This window comes from Hippoglossus stenolepis, chromosome 18 (assembly GCF_022539355.2).
Source record: "Hippoglossus stenolepis isolate QCI-W04-F060 chromosome 18, HSTE1.2, whole genome shotgun sequence".
NCBI classification, from domain to species: Eukaryota; Metazoa; Chordata; class Actinopteri; order Pleuronectiformes; family Pleuronectidae; genus Hippoglossus; species Hippoglossus stenolepis.
In genome coordinates this window covers 15,615,566-15,636,740 of record NC_061500.1, presented here as the reverse complement: position 1 = coordinate 15,636,740, position 21,175 = coordinate 15,615,566, and the positions used below count along the sequence as shown (strand labels likewise).

Sequence of the window (21,175 nt, the reverse complement as noted above, 5' to 3'; positions counted from 1 at the left end):
GCCTCCAGAGTCGCTCTGATATACCATAACTGCTTCTTTGCCATCTGTGCTCAGTTAGCGAGCTAGATACCTTTTTAATGAACCCATCATTACAACGTTAGGAGAAAGTGACGGCTTTGGGCTGGTATTCCCTCTCTGTGGTCCACGCATGGCTTCCCTACATGCAACTATTCAAACAGTACTCTACTGCATTATAGAGCTGCATTGCTCCAAACTTAGGGAAAAGAAAAAATCTCAATCCCCACATCAATGAGAATCAAGTTATAACCTGAGCAAAAGAGCAGGGTGGGGGTCGTACACACATAGCTGGATTCTCATAAACATCTCATGAGAGCAAGGAGTCATGCTGCTCCTCCTCTGGCACCACTTCACTCTAAACCTACAATCCTGCATGTTGCATTAAATGTTCCGACTTCTCTGCCACGACATGAACATGTGAGGGGAAACAGAGACAGAGCTGCAGCCTGGTGAGGACACACAGTGTAGAAGCAGAGCAAGGGAAGAATGTCTTCTTTTTCTAAATTAAACCTCAAAATATATAAATATCCATTATGTTGTGCAATCAGAGTTTACATTTTGGTTGTAAAAGTTGCGCTTGATGCAATAAATAGTACCAGAAATTGTGGAAATGAAATCAGGCAGTTTCATTTTCCTGAGTGGCAAAATCCTATGAATAATTTAAATTGATTAAATTTCTCATTACACTTGACGGACCCAAAAACTGAGAGAATACAAATATCACAGAGGTGCAATACACACAAGACACCAATTAAGAAGACACGTTTTTTTTGAGTTTTTGGTGATTAAGGGCCCGTGTAGATGTGCTGTAAACAAAAACATGTGATTTCCACAGTGGAATTTATATTTCATGTCCTGCCTCCTGGACGCTCTACAAAGATTCCAGCCCTTACCTGAATGTGACAGATATTTTCCTGTTGTTGGGTCTGATCCACACAACCTCATATGTGAAATGCAAACTAAATTGACACAAGACAACTTTAAACATCACAACCTCTATATGGTCATTTTCTGTCTCTTTTGGGTAGTTCTTACCCCTTTGTTGTTGTTTTGTGTGTGTTTGTGCAAATTGCATCTCTTTGTGGTTGTTTTGTGTCTCTTTAAGGTCATTTTTCATCTCTTTGTGGTCATTTAGAGTGTTTTAACTGAGCCCTATGACTTAACAGTCACAGAGGCTCTGACCCAGGGGCCCCCTGACCTCTTGGGCCCCTGGGCCGGGGGCCTCGTACGTCCAATCGATTAAACCCCCGGGCGCCATAAGGAAGGTCAATATACTGGGAGGTTGTCATTTTAAGTGAATGGTTGTTATTCACTTCCTGCAGACAGTGAGCAGATATCTGTTTAGTGTGTTTGCTGAAGTAATGAATGTACACAAATGAGTACTGTTCCTGAGGATTAAGCAGGAGTTATACATCATTATTGAGATTAGTACTGCAATGATCAGGTTAGGTAACTAATCTATTAACCAAACCATAGTTTTGATAGTTGATTTGTTGTTTTAAACAGCTGCAATTAATATTTCTGTATTAACAATTGATCACATGGCTTCTTGCCTGTGAGCCGGCCCCTGAAGTGACCAACAGACAAAGTTAGCAATTAGCATAGTGAATATAGTGATGTGTTAGAAGAGGGGAATGTAAATGAAAATAATAGTTACTTGTAACCGTAGACAAGATTATTTTGTAACTAAAGCAAACCTTGAGTAAAACGAGCTTGTTAACAGTGATAGTGCTTAGGAGGAAGCAGTCCATGTGTTGGGTGGTCTTGGTCTTAATGGACCAGTACCCCCTCTCTCTCCCTGAGGACAGCTCTGAGACAGATGGCTGAACAGAAACCTTCCTGCTCTCTGCTCCTCCCTGATGTCACTCAGCCTGCTTTGATGTAGTACCCCTCCATTCAGGAAAGAGGACATTATATTCGTGGCACGCATCAACAATCTATGAAATCAACTGGGCTCAGTCACAGGAAGATAATCACTTGTGTTGAGCTGTGTTCTTAAAGCACATTTACCATAACAAGCCTATTTGTCAATTTATCATAATGTTGAAGAGAAGCGAGGGGATGAATCTGTGGTAAAAAAAGGAGGGCAAATTAAAATGGGATTGCAGGATGTTAAGTAAAGAACAATTAAAAATGAATGATTCCTCTGTGTTGACCTGATTTCTACAAACAATAAGCCGACAGATCACAAGTGCTTTGCAGATGTCCTCACTGACAGAACCGTTTCCATTTGGTTCCAATGGAGATTTGATCGCCTTTTTAATTTACTGTATATTTCTCAGAGGTTCTGGTCTCTTTATAGGAACATTAACATGACACAGCCCCTTTTCTAACCTACAGCACTGAACAATTACAATCAGCTTGGAGAAACAACAGTACACTATGCTGGCAAGAAAAATGTTTGTGCGTCGGTCCACAGCTTTGGTCCAGACTGAAATATCTCAGAAACTACTGGATTGCCATGGTCTTCGAGGACAGGGGCATTGCAACAGTGTAGAAATAACAGACAGTTGATTTGAGCCTTGAGCTGAGAGGACCCAAGTCATGTGGGGCCCCAAGGTCCCTTTTGCATTGGCCCCCAAGTCCCTTGAAATGCGCCTGCCAGAGGATGCTGACTTCCATTATTCTCTGATAGTTCCTGTAGCACCACGAGATTTGCATATTTAGTTTTAGTGAAATATCTGAACAACTATTGGATAAATTGCCATAAAACTTGGTGCAAAACTTCATGCTCCTCTGAAGATGAAATGCAATCACAGTGGTGATCCCCTGACATTTCATGTCTCCAATGTTGTGTTAACTTTATAGTTATATAATTAAGTTTTTGACCAAATACCTGCAAAACTATAATTAAATTCTAACCAGATTATTTTAGCATATTAACACATTAAATATAATAATGTTTATTATTATCCAGTGAAATAAGCTCCACATCTGCAATACTAGAAGGGAGCACAGAGGGGGCATACCTCCACCAAAGCTAACGCCCTATCACGCCATGTTAAAGTAAGTGAAATAAAACTTCCTGGATCTGCTCGTTTATCTGTATCCACTCCAAAATTTCACGGAAATCGGTTCAGTGGTTTTTGAGTCTTTGAATAATCCTGCTGACTAACCATGCAGCAGCAATGAAAACATAACCTCCATGGCAGAGGTAACAAATGACGTCAAACACAACATGTGGCCTCACCATTCATGGTTCCAAGATGATGTATCCTCATGACTTCAGTGATCCCCTCAACATTTACTCCAGTGTAACCAGCAGATTGAACCTTTATACAAATATTTATGCGCACAGCACATTTATTTCAAACACATTTGATTAGATGTTAACAGTTGTTATTTGTGAAAACATACATGCTTCGTGTCTCCTTAACCATTCTTGAAATTATTAATGTTCTCACGCCGGTATCATTTCCCTGTTTAGTCTACTCCTGCAAAAGTTGGATAATAATCCTCAGAGGAAATCTAAGGATAACCCTCTTGGAAACAACACACACAGAAAAAAAAGTGTAGAATGGTTAATACTGCTGCTGACAAGCCGTCATTACAGTTGGCAACATGAAGACACATTTAACAGCCAAGAAATATTACATTTCTTCTTGTAACACTGCTCCTTGCTAAAAAAAAAAAAGGGTAGGAAAAGGAACATTTGATTATTCTGGAACAGGCAGGAGGAAATATTTGAGGATTATTGTGGCAGCACTTTGAGAGCGTCCACACTCGACACTCTTGCAGCCTCGAAGAACAAATCTTGGGAGACCCAGGGCCACAGTTGACATGGCCACTATTTCAAACTGTAGCCTCAGAGTGGGAGATTTTAATTACAACGGTAAATCAGACTCACGTGTTCCTGGGACACAGAGTTTGGTGGAATGTGTTTAACTCCCTAATCTCTCCGCACTGTTGATGACAGACTGACAAGGAGAGCTGGCAGCGGGAGGACGGAAATGCTGTGTGAAGTAGAGGCCATTAAAAAGGCCATTACCGCATGGATTTGTGAAGAAAATGCCCACACGAGACAAAATTAGTCGAGGATGTATTCGGTCTGGTCGGGTCTCTCAGAACTCGACTGCAGTTTTTGAATGATGTATTTTAAAACTGCCAGTGGACGTCGGAGCCGAGCACAGGAAGTCTTTGCATTTCCAGGAGGGCTGTGGACGAGTGCATGCCTCGGCTTTGTGTCATGCTGAGGGTGACAGGGGAGTGATGGGATGGTGGCAGGCCTTGGACAACAGGATATCCTGTTTGGCTGCTCAGCATGGAAATCCTACGCAGCAGAGACGCATTCTCCACCTCCAGTCTTGTTCCCTGGTCATTTGTGAATCAGCAAAGTTGATCAAATCTGACATAATGGTCGGTTTTTTTTGCAACATTTATTTGGAAACAAATAAATCCAACACTTGATCGACAAACTCAGCTTGAAGTTTAAAAATGTGAGGAGAGGTTGGAATGTTGCTGCACAACTTTAGTGATTTTCCATGTTGTCATACACGTGTCTGCCTATTTTACAGTAAACCACAATCACCCAGTGTTAACTCTGGCCTCACTTCTCTAGACAGTAATACATGTTATATCCCTATTGAAGTAGCACATCTCTAAAAGCTGTACTTTCTTCATTCTACTCCAGCTGTTGTGCTTTCCATTTTCAGCAAACAAAGTACAAGACTCACAGCAACGACACTCTGTCAACATGATTTAGGAAAGACACGTTATTTATCTTAAATACATTGGTACAATCAAAAGTTTGCTTTCAACAGTTGGCATTTCGAAGCTAGATTCTAGAATCCTACTGAGAGAGTGGGAGGTCTTTAGCCTCACTTGTGAATGTTAGGACCAATTTCATAATCAGACTAATCGCTGTAAATTGTAAACGGCAACATGAATGGAATAATCTATTAGCAACTCAAGTAAACATAATGTTAAAAATAATGTCTAATGTCTACTATTGGTGTCCATGTATTTAATTAAAAACAAAAAAACGGATAAATTGAATCTTCAATTTATGTTCTTGCATGTACTCTCTATGTTATGTTTCAATTGCATATTTTTAATGTTGTCATTGTTCCGGGCAATTCAAATAAAACTAACTCACCATTCTGATCAATTTAAATAAAATAAAAATGAAGGAAAACATGTGAACAGACGCATGTGCCTTCTCTCTTCAATCGTTTCCATAGTCACCAGATCTCTGCCCATTTGAACACAGGGGGTGACTTTAAAAAGTCTGTTCAGAGGAAAACAGACATGTCCGTGCTCACATGGACACACACGTGCAAACCAAAATTAAATATAGCAACAAAAACAAACTAACTGTGACACCAGCAAAAACATTAAGATGCACACAAGATAAAATCAAGATAAAATAGGAAGCACATGAAACACAATAATATTTTATATCTATTATTTTGTCTACCACATTTCCATGATTGCTGCATCTGTTAATCCTCTCGTCATTAAACTGTTTATTGTTCCCTGTTGAACCTCCCTTCTGTGCAGTCACACAGACACCTCCCTTGCTCTCTGTCGATGCAACACTGAGTTGTAATCTTATTATCTGTATTAAAATGTCTTTTTTTTAAAGCTTTTTTTGCGTTATTGTTGTGCGCAGCTGCCCTCTTGTTCGTGCCCCATCCAGGGTCACTGCTACTGCCCTTTAGCAAAGTCTGTCAGGCCCTCTCTGACGCAGATCCTTTTCCTGTCCAAGTGAGATTTTTATTGTTCCAAGGGTGCAGGCTCCGCAATCTCACTCCCCCAGCCTTTTCCCGTTTCCCCTTGAAGAGGAAGCGCTGCTATGCTTCAGTTTTTTTTGTTTTTTTTCCTCCCACATCTTCTCTGGGACAAATCTGGAACAACGACTGCGAAACTTTGCTTGTGTCAGCCAAGTCTTGATTTCAAAGAATGAAAAGAGTTCCTTAAAAAGAGGAACACACACACCAATGCATTCACAAACAGGCAAACACTGATTTTGCATCCTATATTTTAATGCGGCCCCCGAGCGTTCAGCCTTCTATTCACCTGCATCCCTGAATTGAAGCGTTCCCATGGTTCTTCAGCACGTAGTAGCTCATACAAATAGCTCCTGGAATGCAGGAAGGGTCAGACTGTTGGTAACTATGAGCACTTATATGAACACTTAAAAAAAATCCCAAACATTAGATACTCTAACAATAGACACAGACGTAAACCTTAAAAAAAATACAGGTCTTTTAAGTAGAGGAGCCGCCCGTGTTCTGGTTCATGCCCTCTGAATCCCAGCCACTGAACCATAACCAGTTACCACACACATGCACACAAAAAAGCCTTCCGTGAGTATGCGTGCACGCTTGCATGCACATTTGAACTGTGTGAGTGTGAGCGCCTGTTCTGCACGTACTTAGAATGACAAATGAGTCCTGGTTGTCAGACTAATCTTAGTCAAGCTCAGCTTCAAGGCAGAGGAGGAGCAGCCTGTCTGATTCGGTACATAGCAGCTACCACTGCTGAAAGCTTTTCTACATTAGGTACCTGATCTGAACCTGGAGGGTCTGAAACCATCAGGACAAGCTCCACAACCCTTAACTAGAATGACACTCAAAGCACACACACACACTTTCACCACGGCCCAAGAGTCTCCTTATGAAACCACCTTTGATTTCACTTTAACATTTTTATTTGCATCTGCAAGAAAAACACAGTCATATATATCAGTCCTGTAAACATGCCTGTTTTTATTCTCTGAGAAATCAACCAAAATGTTCAAAAACATCTCACAACTTTAAAGAAAGTGAAAAATAAATCTTGGACAGAACGCATACCTCTACCAAGACCTAACAGTTCCCTTAAATCCAACCAAGCTGCACCACATTCCACACCCTCATAGATACCAGTCCCTTCAATATGCCTGATGTTTTCATCAAGATTCATGATATAACCTGGAAAAACATTGAGAATGTTGAAACCCATCCTTCAGCTAAATCTTGTGGGAATCCGTCCTGTAGTTTTATGCGTATGTGTAAACAAACCAAACAACAAACAAACAGACAGGAGTGAAAACACAACATCCTTGGTGGAGGTGAATAATTTGAGTGAATTTGTGAATGTTTTTGATTTTTAAATGAATTCACTCTCCATGGAAAATGCCTTATCATGAGTGTGAAGAGTTACTCTGAGCAAACAATGAACAACATACATGGGCCATTATCCAGACCAGCACATATATATCTTTTGCAATCTGAGTGTGGATGAGTGACGGAATTTCTGTCTCTGAGCAACAGAAGCAACAGAAGCTCACAGCGGGAGGAGGAGGGAAACGAAACACACTCCTTATCAACGTGTTTGGCTTTAACAAGCTGCAATTTGACAGATTTGATCTCACAGTGACCTTAAACGCTGTAAACATGAGCCTATATGTGCAGCCGCTGTGCCATTAGCGTCAGTATGTGAGACTACAGCGAGTGGGGTTCTATCAAGCTCAGTTAATAGAAATAAACAGTTGATTCCTGTGTGTCCTCTCTGGACTGTGAAGGCAGCAGAAGACCCTGATGTTAGAGGAGCCTCTCGCTGCCCCCTTCAAGATGTCTGACTGCACCACAATGGTGGTGGTGGTTGTTGTTGGGGGGAGGCAGAGACATGCTTCAAAAAATCAGATTTGCGAGGCGGTTTGAGCAGGATGGAGAGTGTTTGTGCAGGAGTGGGGTTTTATCAGTGGCGAACACTCACAGGAAGTCCGCTTTGGGATTGTCCGTCCAATTCCTGCGTTCCACAGGAAGCCCTGCATAAAAAGCAAGTGAAAAACGCCCAAAGACATTTCATTTGCCACCAGTCCAGTCACCGGCAGCACCTCGAATCAGCCCGAGAGCTCCTTTTTCCACATGAAGCCACCGAGAAGAGCTTTAAAAGACATTGGCACCATGGAAGAAGCCTCTAATGCACCGCTCCGGCGGCTCGAGCCCAGGGCCGCCGCTCAGCCTGCCCACGCACCCGATGACCCCATTCTACGAGGGTAAGATTATTCTCTAATTTACTCTTTATTTTTTTCACGCTTTTCAAAGACCACGTTCATCTCCAGGTTTGTATGTGATGTACAAATGGGTTTTAAAGCTTATTTTCCTTTATACAATTTTCAAGAGGTTGGAATGTTTTATTTTGGCTCTCGATCAATTATTTTGATCAAACACTGTTTACTGTTTATGCATGATTAGGAAACAAACACATGTTCAGCTTAACAAAACTAACAAGCTAAACATATCAACCTGTCCACACAGGTCAGATACTGTAATGTAGGGTCGCACCTACAGTGCAACACTGTTGTATATAATGTTGTCGATTTAGACTCATGTGTAACAGTGGAAGAATCATTATGTGCATATTTCTGCACCATGTGGGCTACTGTAAAATATACTGCTGTGCCACAACAGATCGTCACTAATTTCTCTACAAATGTGAGAATTGACATTTAATGCAGGGTCTGTGAGCTGTAATCATTTACTAATGGGACTAACGGCGATGTAGTATTAGTACTTTGCACTAGTTAAGTAAAGTATGACATAAATACAGGCCTAACTTCTTCCTCTTGGCTTAGTATTACATTTATTCATTAATTCCAGCCTGTCAAATACTAATTGAACTGATTGACCTTAAGCATAATTTCAGCGGAGAATGATTGGCACATCAGCAATGACCATAAAAAAAAAAGAAACACCATTAAAAGCTATTAATGGCGGTAAATCAAAATAAGAAATTGACAACCAGGAAGTGTTTTATTCTAAAAGATATGTTTCTTAAAATTCACTTTCCAAGCAACAAAAAGAGAATTAAAAAAAAAGTACGGTAACTTTGAAAGATACTCACTTATTAGATTGGAAGCATGTTAGGAAGGAATCCCATAATTACAGATGATCAGTCTGTATCAGTGCAACACAGACACATGTCAAAGAAAATATTTTACTTTATTTCTCTCTTTTGTTATATTTTCTAAATGCACCGGGATTTCCCTCTTGTGGGGGATGAACACACACACACACACACACACACACACACACACACACACACACACACACACACACACACACACACACACACACACACACACACCTTAAATTAGGGCTGGATGATGTGGCCAACAATTATACCAAGACAAACAAATTCACGTCAGTCGATATCTTTCATGTCACATTATTATGTCTTTTAAGTTTGAAGATTGATTTTTTTCTCCTGAGTGAAGGTTGTGGTTTTAAAAGCTTGACATACAAATCTGAGGTTGATCACTTATAGGCTACTTCCTCTCCAGATTGTTGATATTGTTTTATCGCTCAGTCCCATCTTATCTCAGCTTCGTGCGTAAACCCCCCTCTGCAGTGACTCCGTACTCAACAATCAGCCCATAAACTCTGTGCTGGAAACGTCTCCGCAGGCTATAAATAAAGAAGTGAGGTGCTGACGTCACAGGGGGGTCCTCAGTACAGGCAGTGTGAGCTGGGACCCTCAGCTGGAGCAGCAGTAGTATAGTAGTAGTAGTAGTAGTAATAGTAATAGTAATAGTAGTAGAAGTAGAAGTAGTATCAGGAGGAGGTGCTTCCATCACCCCCCACGCTGTGTGAGTGTGAGCCGCAGGACAAACCTGAGGAGCAGCGGACTCTTCATCACCGGACCCTCACACTCCTGCAGCGGATTAAACCGGGACCCTCTCTCCGCCTCCTGCACTCGACCTCTGGGTTCGGGCTGGATTCACTGTAGGTGAAGCTGATCGTTCACGTGCACGGTTTGTGTTCATTCATGTCTCCATGCATGCGCACCCGCGGATATTATTGCCCCGCGTTGGCATGTGCGCGCGTGTCCTGCAGCATCTCTTCATGGTCAGTGAAGGATTGGTTGTTTGTTTGTTAGTATTTACTTTTGCGTGTATATCTTTAGTCGAATTCGAGTGTGCATGTAACTTTGCGTGCGTGTGCGTGCGTGAGACGGAGCTCTGAGTGAAGCGTGTTGCTCTGAAAGTCTCCTGGTAGGCTATGTGCAGGGCTGTAAAACAGCGCCCTCTCGTGGCGACTATGATGAGTACATGTGTCTGCTGAACTTGCTCCTTATGTGTCAGTAGGACACAAACAAAAACACTCACTGATCAGTTTTCCTTTTAGATCACAAGCATTAATTTCTATTCAGTTTAGTTTATCTTTTGCTAAACATAAAGAGATCTATTGAAAATAATATTTCACATAGTAACAATAAGAATACTACTACTACTAACATCAAAGGCAAGAAGCCAATTAATACAATGTCATTTAAAATCAAAGTTTAAAAATGATATAACACAACATTTAAAAAAAATACGTAATGAAAATTTAAACTCATAGACAGCAGATAAAACTATCACTTAAACATCACTGCTCGAGTAAAGAATAAAAGAAACATAAGTACAGCTAAAAGCAATCAAATAAAAGCCCTTTGGTAAAAGTACATTTGAGAAATCATTAAAAAACTTCAGGTCTGAGTTAATTTTGTAAAACTATTCCAAAAACAATTTTAAACTATTTGTATCCCCTAATTTATTAAGCTGAGCACCATTAGTTCAGTGATTTGTGAAGAGTCACATGAGTTTTTAATGTTTGAACAGCTTCACATTACATCATCATAATAAAACTGCCTTAATCCAATCACACAGCCGAGGTATTTTTATACACCACACCCATATAGTATAAACTTCACTGGGGAAAACGTTTCGCCCTGCAGCATCTTGTGACACTGCCAATTGTAACACATGTGCACTCAAGCGCGCGCGCACACACACACACACACACACACACACACACACACACACACACACACACACACACACACACACACACACACACACACACACACACACACACACACACACACACACACACACACACACACACACACACTTTGTCTTCAAAGCCCCCTCCCACCCTCGCTGCAGTAATTTGTGAATGAACACAGTCTTTAGAATGGGATCAGAGAGACATGTAGACTCGTCCACTGAGGCTCAGCATCACCTCAGAGGAGTCAACCTGCCATCACACCGGCTGGCTTTAATGCCAACGATGGAGGTTTCCCTGGGGGTTCTGTTAGGACAATATCGGAGAAAGTCCAATAAGCTGAGTGTTACACTCACTCTCCCTCCTCACAAACAGCCTGCTCAGCACTTCTTTTAATCCTGTACAGTATGTAACAATCTAATTTGGTGTGAAGGCATCCGGAGGGTTCTCTGTCTTTTGTCCCTGTCTTTTGTCTTTTCGTCTCTGGGTCTGTGCAGGTCAGCGAGAGTTCAGCCTCCTTATGTCCACAAGAACTCACGACTGACACAGGTTCAGCCACTAAAACCGAAGTTCTACATCTTTTACTGACTTACTCTAACTGAGTGGTTGCATCCCAACAAGTGTCCCCAGCAACATGTTATCTTCTCCTGGAGTCCAGTGTTGCATTGTGTGTGGTGTCAACATTAACCTCACATAGCTGAGCTGTGGTCCTCTCCTGAGATTAGCTCAGAAAACCGATCTTTACTGCTGCTCATAAAACGGTTTCAGACTTGAGGATGTAGTGCAACTAAACACGTAAGATCACGCCTCCCCAAACACACACTCAGGTTTATAGACTTTAAAATGGCTCACGAGGGAAAGACACTGAATCTATGATGAAAATAAAAATTTTGAAAAAGGTTAGAATTTCAGAAATTGCACAAATGATGGCAAACCTTAAAAGATTATAATTTAATTGTAAAAACTAAACTAAATATGACCAAAGCAGGAAATGCTAATAAAAATAGTGATGTAATTCAATTGTTGGTTGGCATTTTAATTCAAGGAAAAGTCCCACTTTAGGGTATAATAAAAATAATAACTTAATAATAACTTTAGTTTTATAGCAGCTTTAAATTGAGCGGTTACAAAGTGATGACACAATTGATAAATAAAAGATCTGAGGCTGCAAGCTTCGGTTCATATGGGGCCAACACTTCTGCTCTTTCTTTTAAAGTGATCAGTAAAAACTGAAAAACCACTGCAGCAGCTCTATGTTATACCATGGTGTCCTACTGCACAGCTCAAATTCATCCAACTAATGTGAGCACATTTTTCATTTCACAGTGGGACGTGAAGACTTCCGCCTCTTTCATATTCAGGGTTGAAGAGAAACAAGTCTGCGGCTTCTCACCCTCTTACCTCACCTGCTATAGTCGTAAATCACAGAGCTCCTATAGACGAGTGGCGGGTTACAAACTCTGATTTAATGTGCACTCATGCTTTTGAGAGTGGTTGCTGGTCTCACAGACATGACACAGCTGACTGTCACCGTCCATCCCTTCACTGCTCTTCAAAAGAAAAGCAGTTTTGTACTGTGGCTGCAGAGGAATGAACTTTCCATTTATGTTTCTGTGGGAACTTTTTAGGAGCTGTCCACTTGTTCACCTCACTTCTCAGCTCAGACCCCTGATGTGCCAAATCTGTCCTAATCTCTCGCCTCCTCTCGTTTACAGGTAGCTGGAGTTGTAATCCTCCTGGAGGAAAACGTTAAGAGACGTTAACTTCTATCCAGCAACCCCTCCCTCCTCCTCCCTCTCCTTCATCATCCTCCTCCTCTCCTCTTCCCTCCAACTGGCCCTGAGACGAGTGTGAGAGCCGGAGCGAGGGGGAACGTGGGAAAGAGGAAGACGATGTACCAAACGCTGCTTCTCTCCTCCTCCCTCTTCATCCTCCATGTGATGGGCACTCCACAGTTCTTCGCTCACCACGGGTAAAGGCTCGCTCACTCACTCCTCTTCCTGTGTTGTCGGTCAGACTCGTTCTGCTTGTTTCAGCAACGTCTTCACTCCACTCAACATTCTCTCCTGCCGGGAATGTATACAAATAGGTCAAATGACATTTAGATATTGAAGAGTGCGCTGTCTCTCGGGACCACAGCTCCGGCGGCTTCAGGGAGAGTCCGCAGGCTCACGCTGTCATTTTCAAAATAAACCGAAAGGTCAAGTGGAGCCAAAGAGGTCAAAGATCAGCTCTTAACTCTGACACATTCACGAGTGATTACATGGGTTAGTCAGGAGCAATTAGGCTAAAATCCAACATGTAGAGAGAGAAAAAAAACCTTGACACTTTAATCTGGACTTTCTCAAGCTTTCTGAATCCTACAGGAACAATTTAGGATCCAACCATCCCTGACGAAACTTCTCGTCTCAACCCAGATGCTATTTGCAGCCCAAACTCTGAGCTCCAGGTCACTTTTTAATATTTGATTCTCACGTCTCCCGTTATTTTCTGCAGGAGGAGGGTGTGTGGTCGAGACCTCCGTCACACTGTTGTCATGGCGACGGAGTCCTACATTGAACCGGTGCACAAGCCCTACATCACCGTGTGTCAGGGGCATCGCCTCTGCAGCACTTACAAGTAAGACGAGCTTCTCTCCCCATGCAGCAGCACAACAAACACATCAAACACATCAAACTCGCTGCTCAACAAGCAGAGTTGGACACACACAGATAATGTTGGCTGAACCGCACGTTCAGGCGTTCAGTGCACATGAGGACTGCGGTCAAAACTGTGTCGAAACTGTGTTCTGATGAAACCGTGATAAGATGTTTATTTGATGAAGAGGTAAACATTGCTCTACATGTTTAGGAAGGGAAAGCAGCCATAAATGGATCTTGACTTCCTCACACACACAAACACACACGCACACGCACACGCACACAGGTCTGCTCAGCTATCCTTATTAGGACTTTGCGTTGACTTCCTTTAATTGTGTACAGTCCAACCAAAACCTTATCTTTAACCTTAACCAATTCAAACCTAACCTTAACCTAACCACAATTCATATCTTACCGATTTGTAACCAGTGTTTATGCTGGAAAAAGTCTTAAGTCAATTTTCCTTTATGTACAGGACATAGACAGGATTGAAATGCTGTTTCCCTGTGATCCCTGGTGTAAACATATCAGTAGACATAAGTCCACAGTCAAAAAGGCACAGGATAGATGGGATATGAACTGAAGAATATGATTGTTCTACAGTTCAGCGGACATTACATTGGTAACATGGTTACTCTTTGCCTATCATTACCATAACCAAACTTAACCTTTACCTGAACCTGAACATAACCTTAACTAAACCAGAACCTAACTTAACCTAACTTTTAAAAATGTCATTAGATTTAAAATGTAATGATTTGCTTGTTGTCCCCATAAGGAAGACACGTCCACATAATGTGGTAAACAGATTCAGGTCCCCACAACATGAGTAAAACCTGGACCACACACACACACTAACATGTGTTTCGCTCAGAACTGGGTCATGATGGCACATATTTGGGAGGAATCTAAATATCGGGTACTTTGTGTAACTACGGGAAATGAAGGGCCGGCCTGCAGAGACCGCCGCTCTGTTTATTTTGGACTGTGTCTCCCTCCATACTTACACACTCTCAATCTCTCTCCAGCTCTGATGCTTTCTAGCTCCCCCTCCACATTCCCTCCATTTTAATCCTTCTTTTTTTTTTAAACTCTTCCCTCACAAACCAAAGTTCACTTTCACTTCTGAATTCTTGTGCACACTGTGTGGCCAGGTCTCAGACACTTACTCTAATCCCATCGCTTTGATGAAACGGTCACTCTGACTTTTGATTTTTAACCTCTTGCCTCAGTTTATCACCCTGCATCTCCTTTCGCAAACCAAACATACCAGAGTCTCAGCAGACTGCAGCAAATCTCAAATTTGACTACTGACTTTGCATCTCTCCTCCTGACCCCCCTCACTCCCTCCCTCCATTAACATTTCATCTCTGAAACACTCAGTGGTTTCTGGATTCCACCGAAGTCCCGTTCTTTCATCAGCGCCCTGGCAGCCTGACAGAGCGGGGGGGGAAACTGGAGGGGTTCCACCTCACACATGGAGGCGCTGATGGCGTGATTACCCAGAAACCCCCTAATGTCTGCTGGTGTCTGTGTTTTGTCTCCGCAGGACTGTGTACTCGGTGGCGTACCGGCAGGTGAGCAGGCTGACGTCACCTTCCCATCTCTACCCAGAGTGTTGCCCGGGTTGGAGGAGGCTTCACTCTCACAACTGCAACCAAGGTAACACAATGCTGATCCATTTTGGGAAATTCACTTGTACCTTAACATAAAGACTGGAACAAGAGAGAAACTGCTAGCCTAGCTTTATCTCAAGGTAACAATGAAAACAGATTTAATTTTAGGTTGTGGTTTGGCTATTTCTATTCGCAAATTAGCCATTTCCCAGTTCCCATAATGTTCATCCAGCTGAGAGACAGTCAACCACATACTCCCAGTGAAACCACAACTTTCCCACACTTCCCTTCAAATGTGTCTTACAGCCGTGTGTGGACAAACCTGCGTGAACGGAGGAACTTGCTTAAGACCCAACCAGTGCGCCTGTCCGCTGGGCTGGACAGGGCACCAGTGCCAGTCAGGTAAACACACATTTACTTGCACGAGCACACAAGTTCCGTGTGCATATTCCCATACACAAACCTATTTCCCCATCTTTCCCTGTCTATCAGATGTGGACGAGTGCAGCGAGCGGAGGCCGTGCGACCAGGAGTGCGTGAACACAGCTGGCAGCTATCGGTGCACGTGCAGGGACGGCTTCAGGCTCGACGGAGACGGCCGCTCTTGTCAAAGCCTTCCTCCTCCGCCTCCTCCTCCTGCAACGCCTTCCTCTCCCACCCAGGCAACAGTGGGTGGCCACACCGACACGGGTAAATGATCTGACGTGTTGCGGCCTTGGCGTGCGCTCACACAGTTTGTGTCTTGCAGCAGCAGCAGAAGAGAGGAACACAGCCAGCTTCGCGGTCCATTATTACTTTTGGTACGCGCTATGCCACTCTCAACTCGTACCGTGAGTAATAATGCACTGCGACTGGTGCAGACTCCAGACAGATGGCTCGTGGTCTCGGGGCCCCCACGCGGCGAGAGACGGGGACCAGTCGGACTCAGTAAAGCAAACATCTGACTCTAATAGAGCTCCCATGCTAATACAGACATATTTTCATCCCACACACGCCATAAAATGTTGCAATGTTGTCTCCGACCGTGTGTCTTAGCAACAACACAACCCCCTCCTCCTCCACGGCTACGTGGACCCCAGGTCATTCTTCTTTTTTTAATCCCTGTTCTCAGTCAGCGTTGTTGCTCTTTTGGGAATTTACGCAGCATGAAATAAAGAAGACTTCTTTTTAACCTCTGAGGGATGTTTTTTTTATTGTGAGTGACTGTAAATCTGAAGGCAAGGCTGACTTGTGTAATGTCAAAAACAGAAAGAAATATATCTCTATAATAGTGCCAGAGCGCCAAATTTCTCAGGCTTGGCTCCAAACTCCCTCATATTTATCAGCGTAAGGATAAAATCACACAAAATAAAACTCCTCATCTATAATGAAACGGCTCCCCCCCATGACTCAACATGATCAGTATTGCTGAGTCATCAGAAAAAGCACACAGAAAGAAGGGGGTGAAGAATATGACAGATTTTTCTACTTGTTGAAAGTGATGGATAGCTATCTGTGGGAGTTTCACCGCTCAGCTCTCTGTAAAAAATGCAAAGCCTGTAATTGGAGATGTTTCGCTCGAGGCTGCATCACTTTTATCTGTTCACAGATGTTTGAAGAGATGTAAGAAATGTAAACACAGGTTTAAAAGCAGACCCGACGCTCTGACACTGCCCCGAGCTGCTGCTGGAGTAGGAGTGTTGGACAACATTTCTGTCTCTCCATCTTCCTCTTTTTCACCTCCACGTCTCCCTCTTTTTCACCCTGCTCTTGGCCAGCACTTGTGTTCTCATTCCAGCTCCGTCAACCTCTGTCTGCTGGGGGTCATTTCCAGACAACCCCTCCTCCTCTTTCTCCTTTCTTTTTCCTCCTCACCCTGTTTCTCAACTCCTTCTTGTCTCATTAATGGGCCACATCTGGGAGAGATTGAGCCACGCTCGGTCTGCTTCCCTGCAACCGAAAGAACGGATGAGTCCTCGTCTATTTCGAGTTACCCCTCTCTTCGGGCTTGTGTTTTGCGGCCCGTTCCCATATCCGCTCTGTGCCCTGAATTCCTCTCTGACTTCCCTGCAGCTCTTGCGGCCTTTTTCCTGGTTTGTAGTTTTGAAACGTTGCAGTGACCATGAATCAAGAGAGAAGAGGGATTGCTGAACACAGGATTTCCAAAGGGAACTTCTAAGATTCAAACCTTGATGTATGTGTCTGTATTTGTATGGTCTGCACAGGTGGAAGTTTCAGCCAGGTGGAGAACGTGACGGAGGAGGTACAGAGCCTGAGGGAAAGAGTGGAGCTCCTGGAAAAGGTATTAATACATGAACAGGTTCACACACACACACACACACACACACACACACACACACACACACACACAGATTCCCCCCAGTCGTGCTCCCCATGAACACCTCTGATCCTTTTTTGATGGTCTGATGTAAAATTCTTGTTTCAAACCAAAGATTCTTTGAAATGCCAGAACAGCCTTTTAAAAATGTTTATGGCTTTCATTGAAATCCCGTCTGTGTTCAGTGCAAGAAGCACAAAGGGTAAATGAGTATTTTTTGAGCTACTTTAGATTTTTCATTAGTTGTTTCTTCCTCTCCTCCTCTTCCTCACTCCGTGCAGAAGTTGCAGTTGGTCCTGGCCCCCATCACGAGCTTCTTCCCACTATCGCTGGACGAGGGTGTGTCCGAGAAGACTACCTTGCTGTCCCACTCCTTCCAGCAATTAGACCGCATCGACTCCCTCAGCGAGCAGATTGGCTTCCTGGAGGAGCGCCTTGGCACATGTGAGTGACCGCAGGCTGACATTCGATGGTGCACAGATGAAATCGTAGAAGTGAGAGGAGGGAAAGTCCGATATTTAGTTGAACGCCATTGAAACTTTGTGTCCTTCCAACTTAAAAAAGATCAGTCAGTAAAAAGTCAAATTCTTCAGCTGTCTATAATTGAATTAAATCAAATGTTGTAAAGCTCAGATTAATAAATATCCAATAACATGATAAAATATTGTGCCTGCACTGTAATAACTTTATTTTGGCAATGATATGTCAAATGGTTCAATCAAAGTGGATCAAACTATTAGTGAAATCAAACATTTGCTCCTTAATTTGAACCTTAGAAAAACATTAAAGCTTCTTTTATATGCTTTTTGGTCATAAACCAAAATACTGGAGAAGTTCGACCTGTTTAGGTCACCAGAAGAAAAGACAATGATTCACCCTGAGGAGTCTGCACAAAGTTTCATGGCTTTTTCATCCAGTAGATGTTGAGACATTCACAAAATAATACAATTATCAACCTCATGGTGGCGCTAGAAGAACAGCGGAGGACCACCGGGTTTGCAGGAAAACATGGTGTTTCGAATGTTATTCTCCATTCGGCTATTTCACCATATTTTCAAATGATCACCACACAAAATAAAAGCTGTGTACTACAACCCTGACCTTAGTAACTATGGTAAACTGTGCAATATTATGGACTGTGCAATAACCATGTGCAATCTATGCACTTTATGATGTGAGGATCATTGGCACTTGATTTTACCATGTTATATCTTGTGTCTTTTTCTTTTTATGAATGTGTTCCTTATGCACCAAGTGGAGTGGCTCTATACATTCCGTTGTATCACGATGACAATAAAGCCTTTCTATTCTATTCTAATTATAGGGGAAGTTTAAATAACTCTGGGACTCTGATAATCCTTCAAGTCTGTCGTATATTGAATTGGTCCTAAATTTAATTCATTATGGTCTTTAAAATATCTTGTTGCAATAATTTGTTGCAACCGTGTGAATAGACGTAACACAGACCATCGAGTTGGAAAATCTGTTATCAATCATCTTTAGACCATTTATAGTCTGTACATTGTTTGGCTGCAGTAATTACTGGAGCTGTGCTCACAGCTCAGCAAAAAAATATGAGACATTTCATCCCACAAACAGAAATGTCTTGACAGTCAGAAGCAGAGAGGAGAGGAATTTAGTCTTTTCCATGGTTCAAGGAAATAAAACACCATGGTCATTTTCTCACTGATGATTTGAATGAGACATTTATCCACAGTGTCATTATCAGGCTAACATGTTGTTTAGCAAGTGTATCATGTTCTTCTCTTAGAGATAAATATGAATTATTGCCTTTTGCACGTTGGCGGGTGCACCTCATCTGTGGAGAACTTGCATGCACAGGCTCGTGGTTTGTGCCTCAGGTTCCCAGATGGCGTTGTGCCAGGCCACTGTTCGTGTTCTCTGGCGTTGCTTCGCGTGAGGCACCTCCGGGACATCGGATGTAGACATTTCATGTGTCGCTCGGATGAGTCAGGGAGCAGCATCGTCGACGCTTTAGCTCAGAAAGAGATGCACCCGCGACTCATCCAGGCTCAGCAAACACTGGAGTCCTACATATGAGCTGCCTTTTTTTAAATGAAATGATAAATGATAGTGGCTTTATCTTGTATGTCTTGTTTTTCTTTTAAATGCTATAAACCCTTTGTGATCCTGAAATAAAGTTTGATTGAATAGGTATGTATTTCATTCAAAAAAACTGAGCAGAATTCATTGTGTTTACCTTTTCTCCCCCTTCTCCCCCTGCAGGTTCTTGCCAGGAGAATTAACCACAGAACATCATCATTCTCAGACATCTCCCCCCACGACCCATGGAAGCACCACAGCATCCAGTGTGTGTTTGTGTGTGTGAGAGAGAGAGAGAGAGGGGATGGCAGAAAGCCGACACACAGCCTTGGTCTGTGTGTGTTAACACTGTGACGCAAACGATCTGTGATTTTCATTATTCCCAACAGCTTCATTTTACTTTTCTCATTGAATCACTGTCAAATGTGTGATTTGGTAACTGTATCTGTGTCTGGGTCAGTTTCTCCCCCTTACATCATCCCTGTAACTTCTAAATCAAACCTGCCTGAGGGGTCAAAGGTGAAAGTGGCCACTTTGTCTCTTTGTTTGTTTTGCATCGGTGCAGCTGTGTCCTCTGTCGGAGGCCCGGGGCAGATGTGGACATCTGTATTTATCTATTTAAATTATGATTATGTTCAGTTAGACATTTGTACCTAGTTTTGTAACATTTTGTAATAAAAAAAGTCTTAATCGAAACATGTGTGTGGATCACTGAATAATGTTTGCAGGTATGTGATCATGTCGACGCTGCTGATATAAGATTAGACAAACTCTCGATGCAGCTAACACAACACTGCAGGTCTAACACTGAACTCGACTCTATATATTCTCTAAACAGAGGTGGATGAAGACTTCAGATTCTTCACTTAGATAAAAATATCAACACTGCACTCAGCTCAGGAGGTATAGCGGGTCGCCCACAAACCATAAGTTGGCAGTTCGATCCCAGTCTCCCCCATTTCCTGTGCCTAAGTGTCCTTGTGGAACTAGAACGTCACTCAGTAGACTGCATAGCTCAGCCAAGGCCCAACAGCCCCCTAATGAAACCAGATCAATATCAGACTCCTAAACATGCCAGATTTTTTTTTCATCAAGATCCATGAATTATTCTAAGGAATCAGATTAAAATGTTGAAAATCTCACAATGTAAAAGAAAGTGGCTAAAAAAAAATGCTCCGCAACTTGATTCAGAGCCGCACCGAAATCGAATGGGTTATTCTCCGGGTCATGTCCCACCCCTCCACAAATATTCATGAAGTCGATCAGTAGTTTTTGCATAACCTTTGTGTGTGGTGCATTAATGAGTAAAAAATAATCTGGCGGTGTACAAATCAATTTAAAATAGAGAAACACAATAGACGATGCTTCGAATATTTTTAAAGAAAAATGTCACATTGTTCTAGTAAATCCATAAAACTGACTTCTTGTGAAACAGGCATTGGCAGACATGTAGAACTTAATAGAAAAGTAAATTAGTAGGATGGAAACATTTGCAAAGTTTGAAGGATGTAAAATGTTTTTAGTAGTTTTTTTGCCATTCACCCTTTCACACAGTGCATCTATGGGCAGCACTTTCTTTTCCTATTAAGGTCAATTTGGGGTTCGGTGTTTGTCTAAGGACACTTCGGCATGCAGACTGGGGAAGATTGAGATTGTACCACCGACCTTCTGTTCAGAGGACAACCTGTTCTAACCCCTGAGCCACAGCCGCCCCCGTCTTCAGAACTATGAAGTAGCAAAAAAAACTAAATGCTCAGGTAACAT

The 21,175-nt window shown here is 42.5% G+C and overlaps 1 protein-coding gene across 2 annotated transcripts; it reads left to right on the top strand.

Annotated features, from left to right (window-relative positions):
- Positions 1 to 7,798: 7,798 nt before the first annotated feature.
- On the top strand, positions 7,799 to 20,107 carry egfl7 (EGF-like-domain, multiple 7). 2 transcript variants are annotated; one of them, XM_035184320.2, is made up of 9 exons: positions 7,799 to 8,002; positions 12,491 to 12,747; positions 13,272 to 13,394; positions 14,964 to 15,076; positions 15,337 to 15,432; positions 15,523 to 15,720; positions 17,235 to 17,311; positions 17,629 to 17,791; positions 19,595 to 20,107. In XM_035184320.2, the coding sequence occupies exons 2-9, from the start codon at positions 12,668 to 12,670 to the stop codon at positions 19,612 to 19,614; spliced, it is 870 nt and encodes a 289-aa protein (XP_035040211.1). In that variant the 5' UTR covers positions 7,799 to 8,002; positions 12,491 to 12,667; the 3' UTR covers positions 19,615 to 20,107. The 2 variants fall into 2 exon arrangements, with proteins under 2 accessions (XP_035040211.1, XP_035040213.1); XM_035184322.2 differs by lacking the exon at positions 7,799 to 8,002 and adding an exon at positions 9,473 to 9,731.
- Positions 20,108 to 21,175: the final 1,068 nt, after the last annotated feature.

Coding starts and splice junctions, on each gene's coding strand:
- egfl7 (XM_035184320.2), top strand. CDS start 12,668: ATGTACCAAACGCTGCTTCTCTCCTCCTCCCTCTTCATCCTCCATGTG. Junction 15,433..15,522: donor AGGGCACCAGTGCCAGTCAG/GTAAACACACAT, acceptor CCTGTCTATCAG/ATGTGGACGAGTGCAGCGAG. Junction 17,792..19,594: donor GGAGGAGCGCCTTGGCACAT/GTGAGTGACCGC, acceptor CTCCCCCTGCAG/GTTCTTGCCAGGAGAATTAA.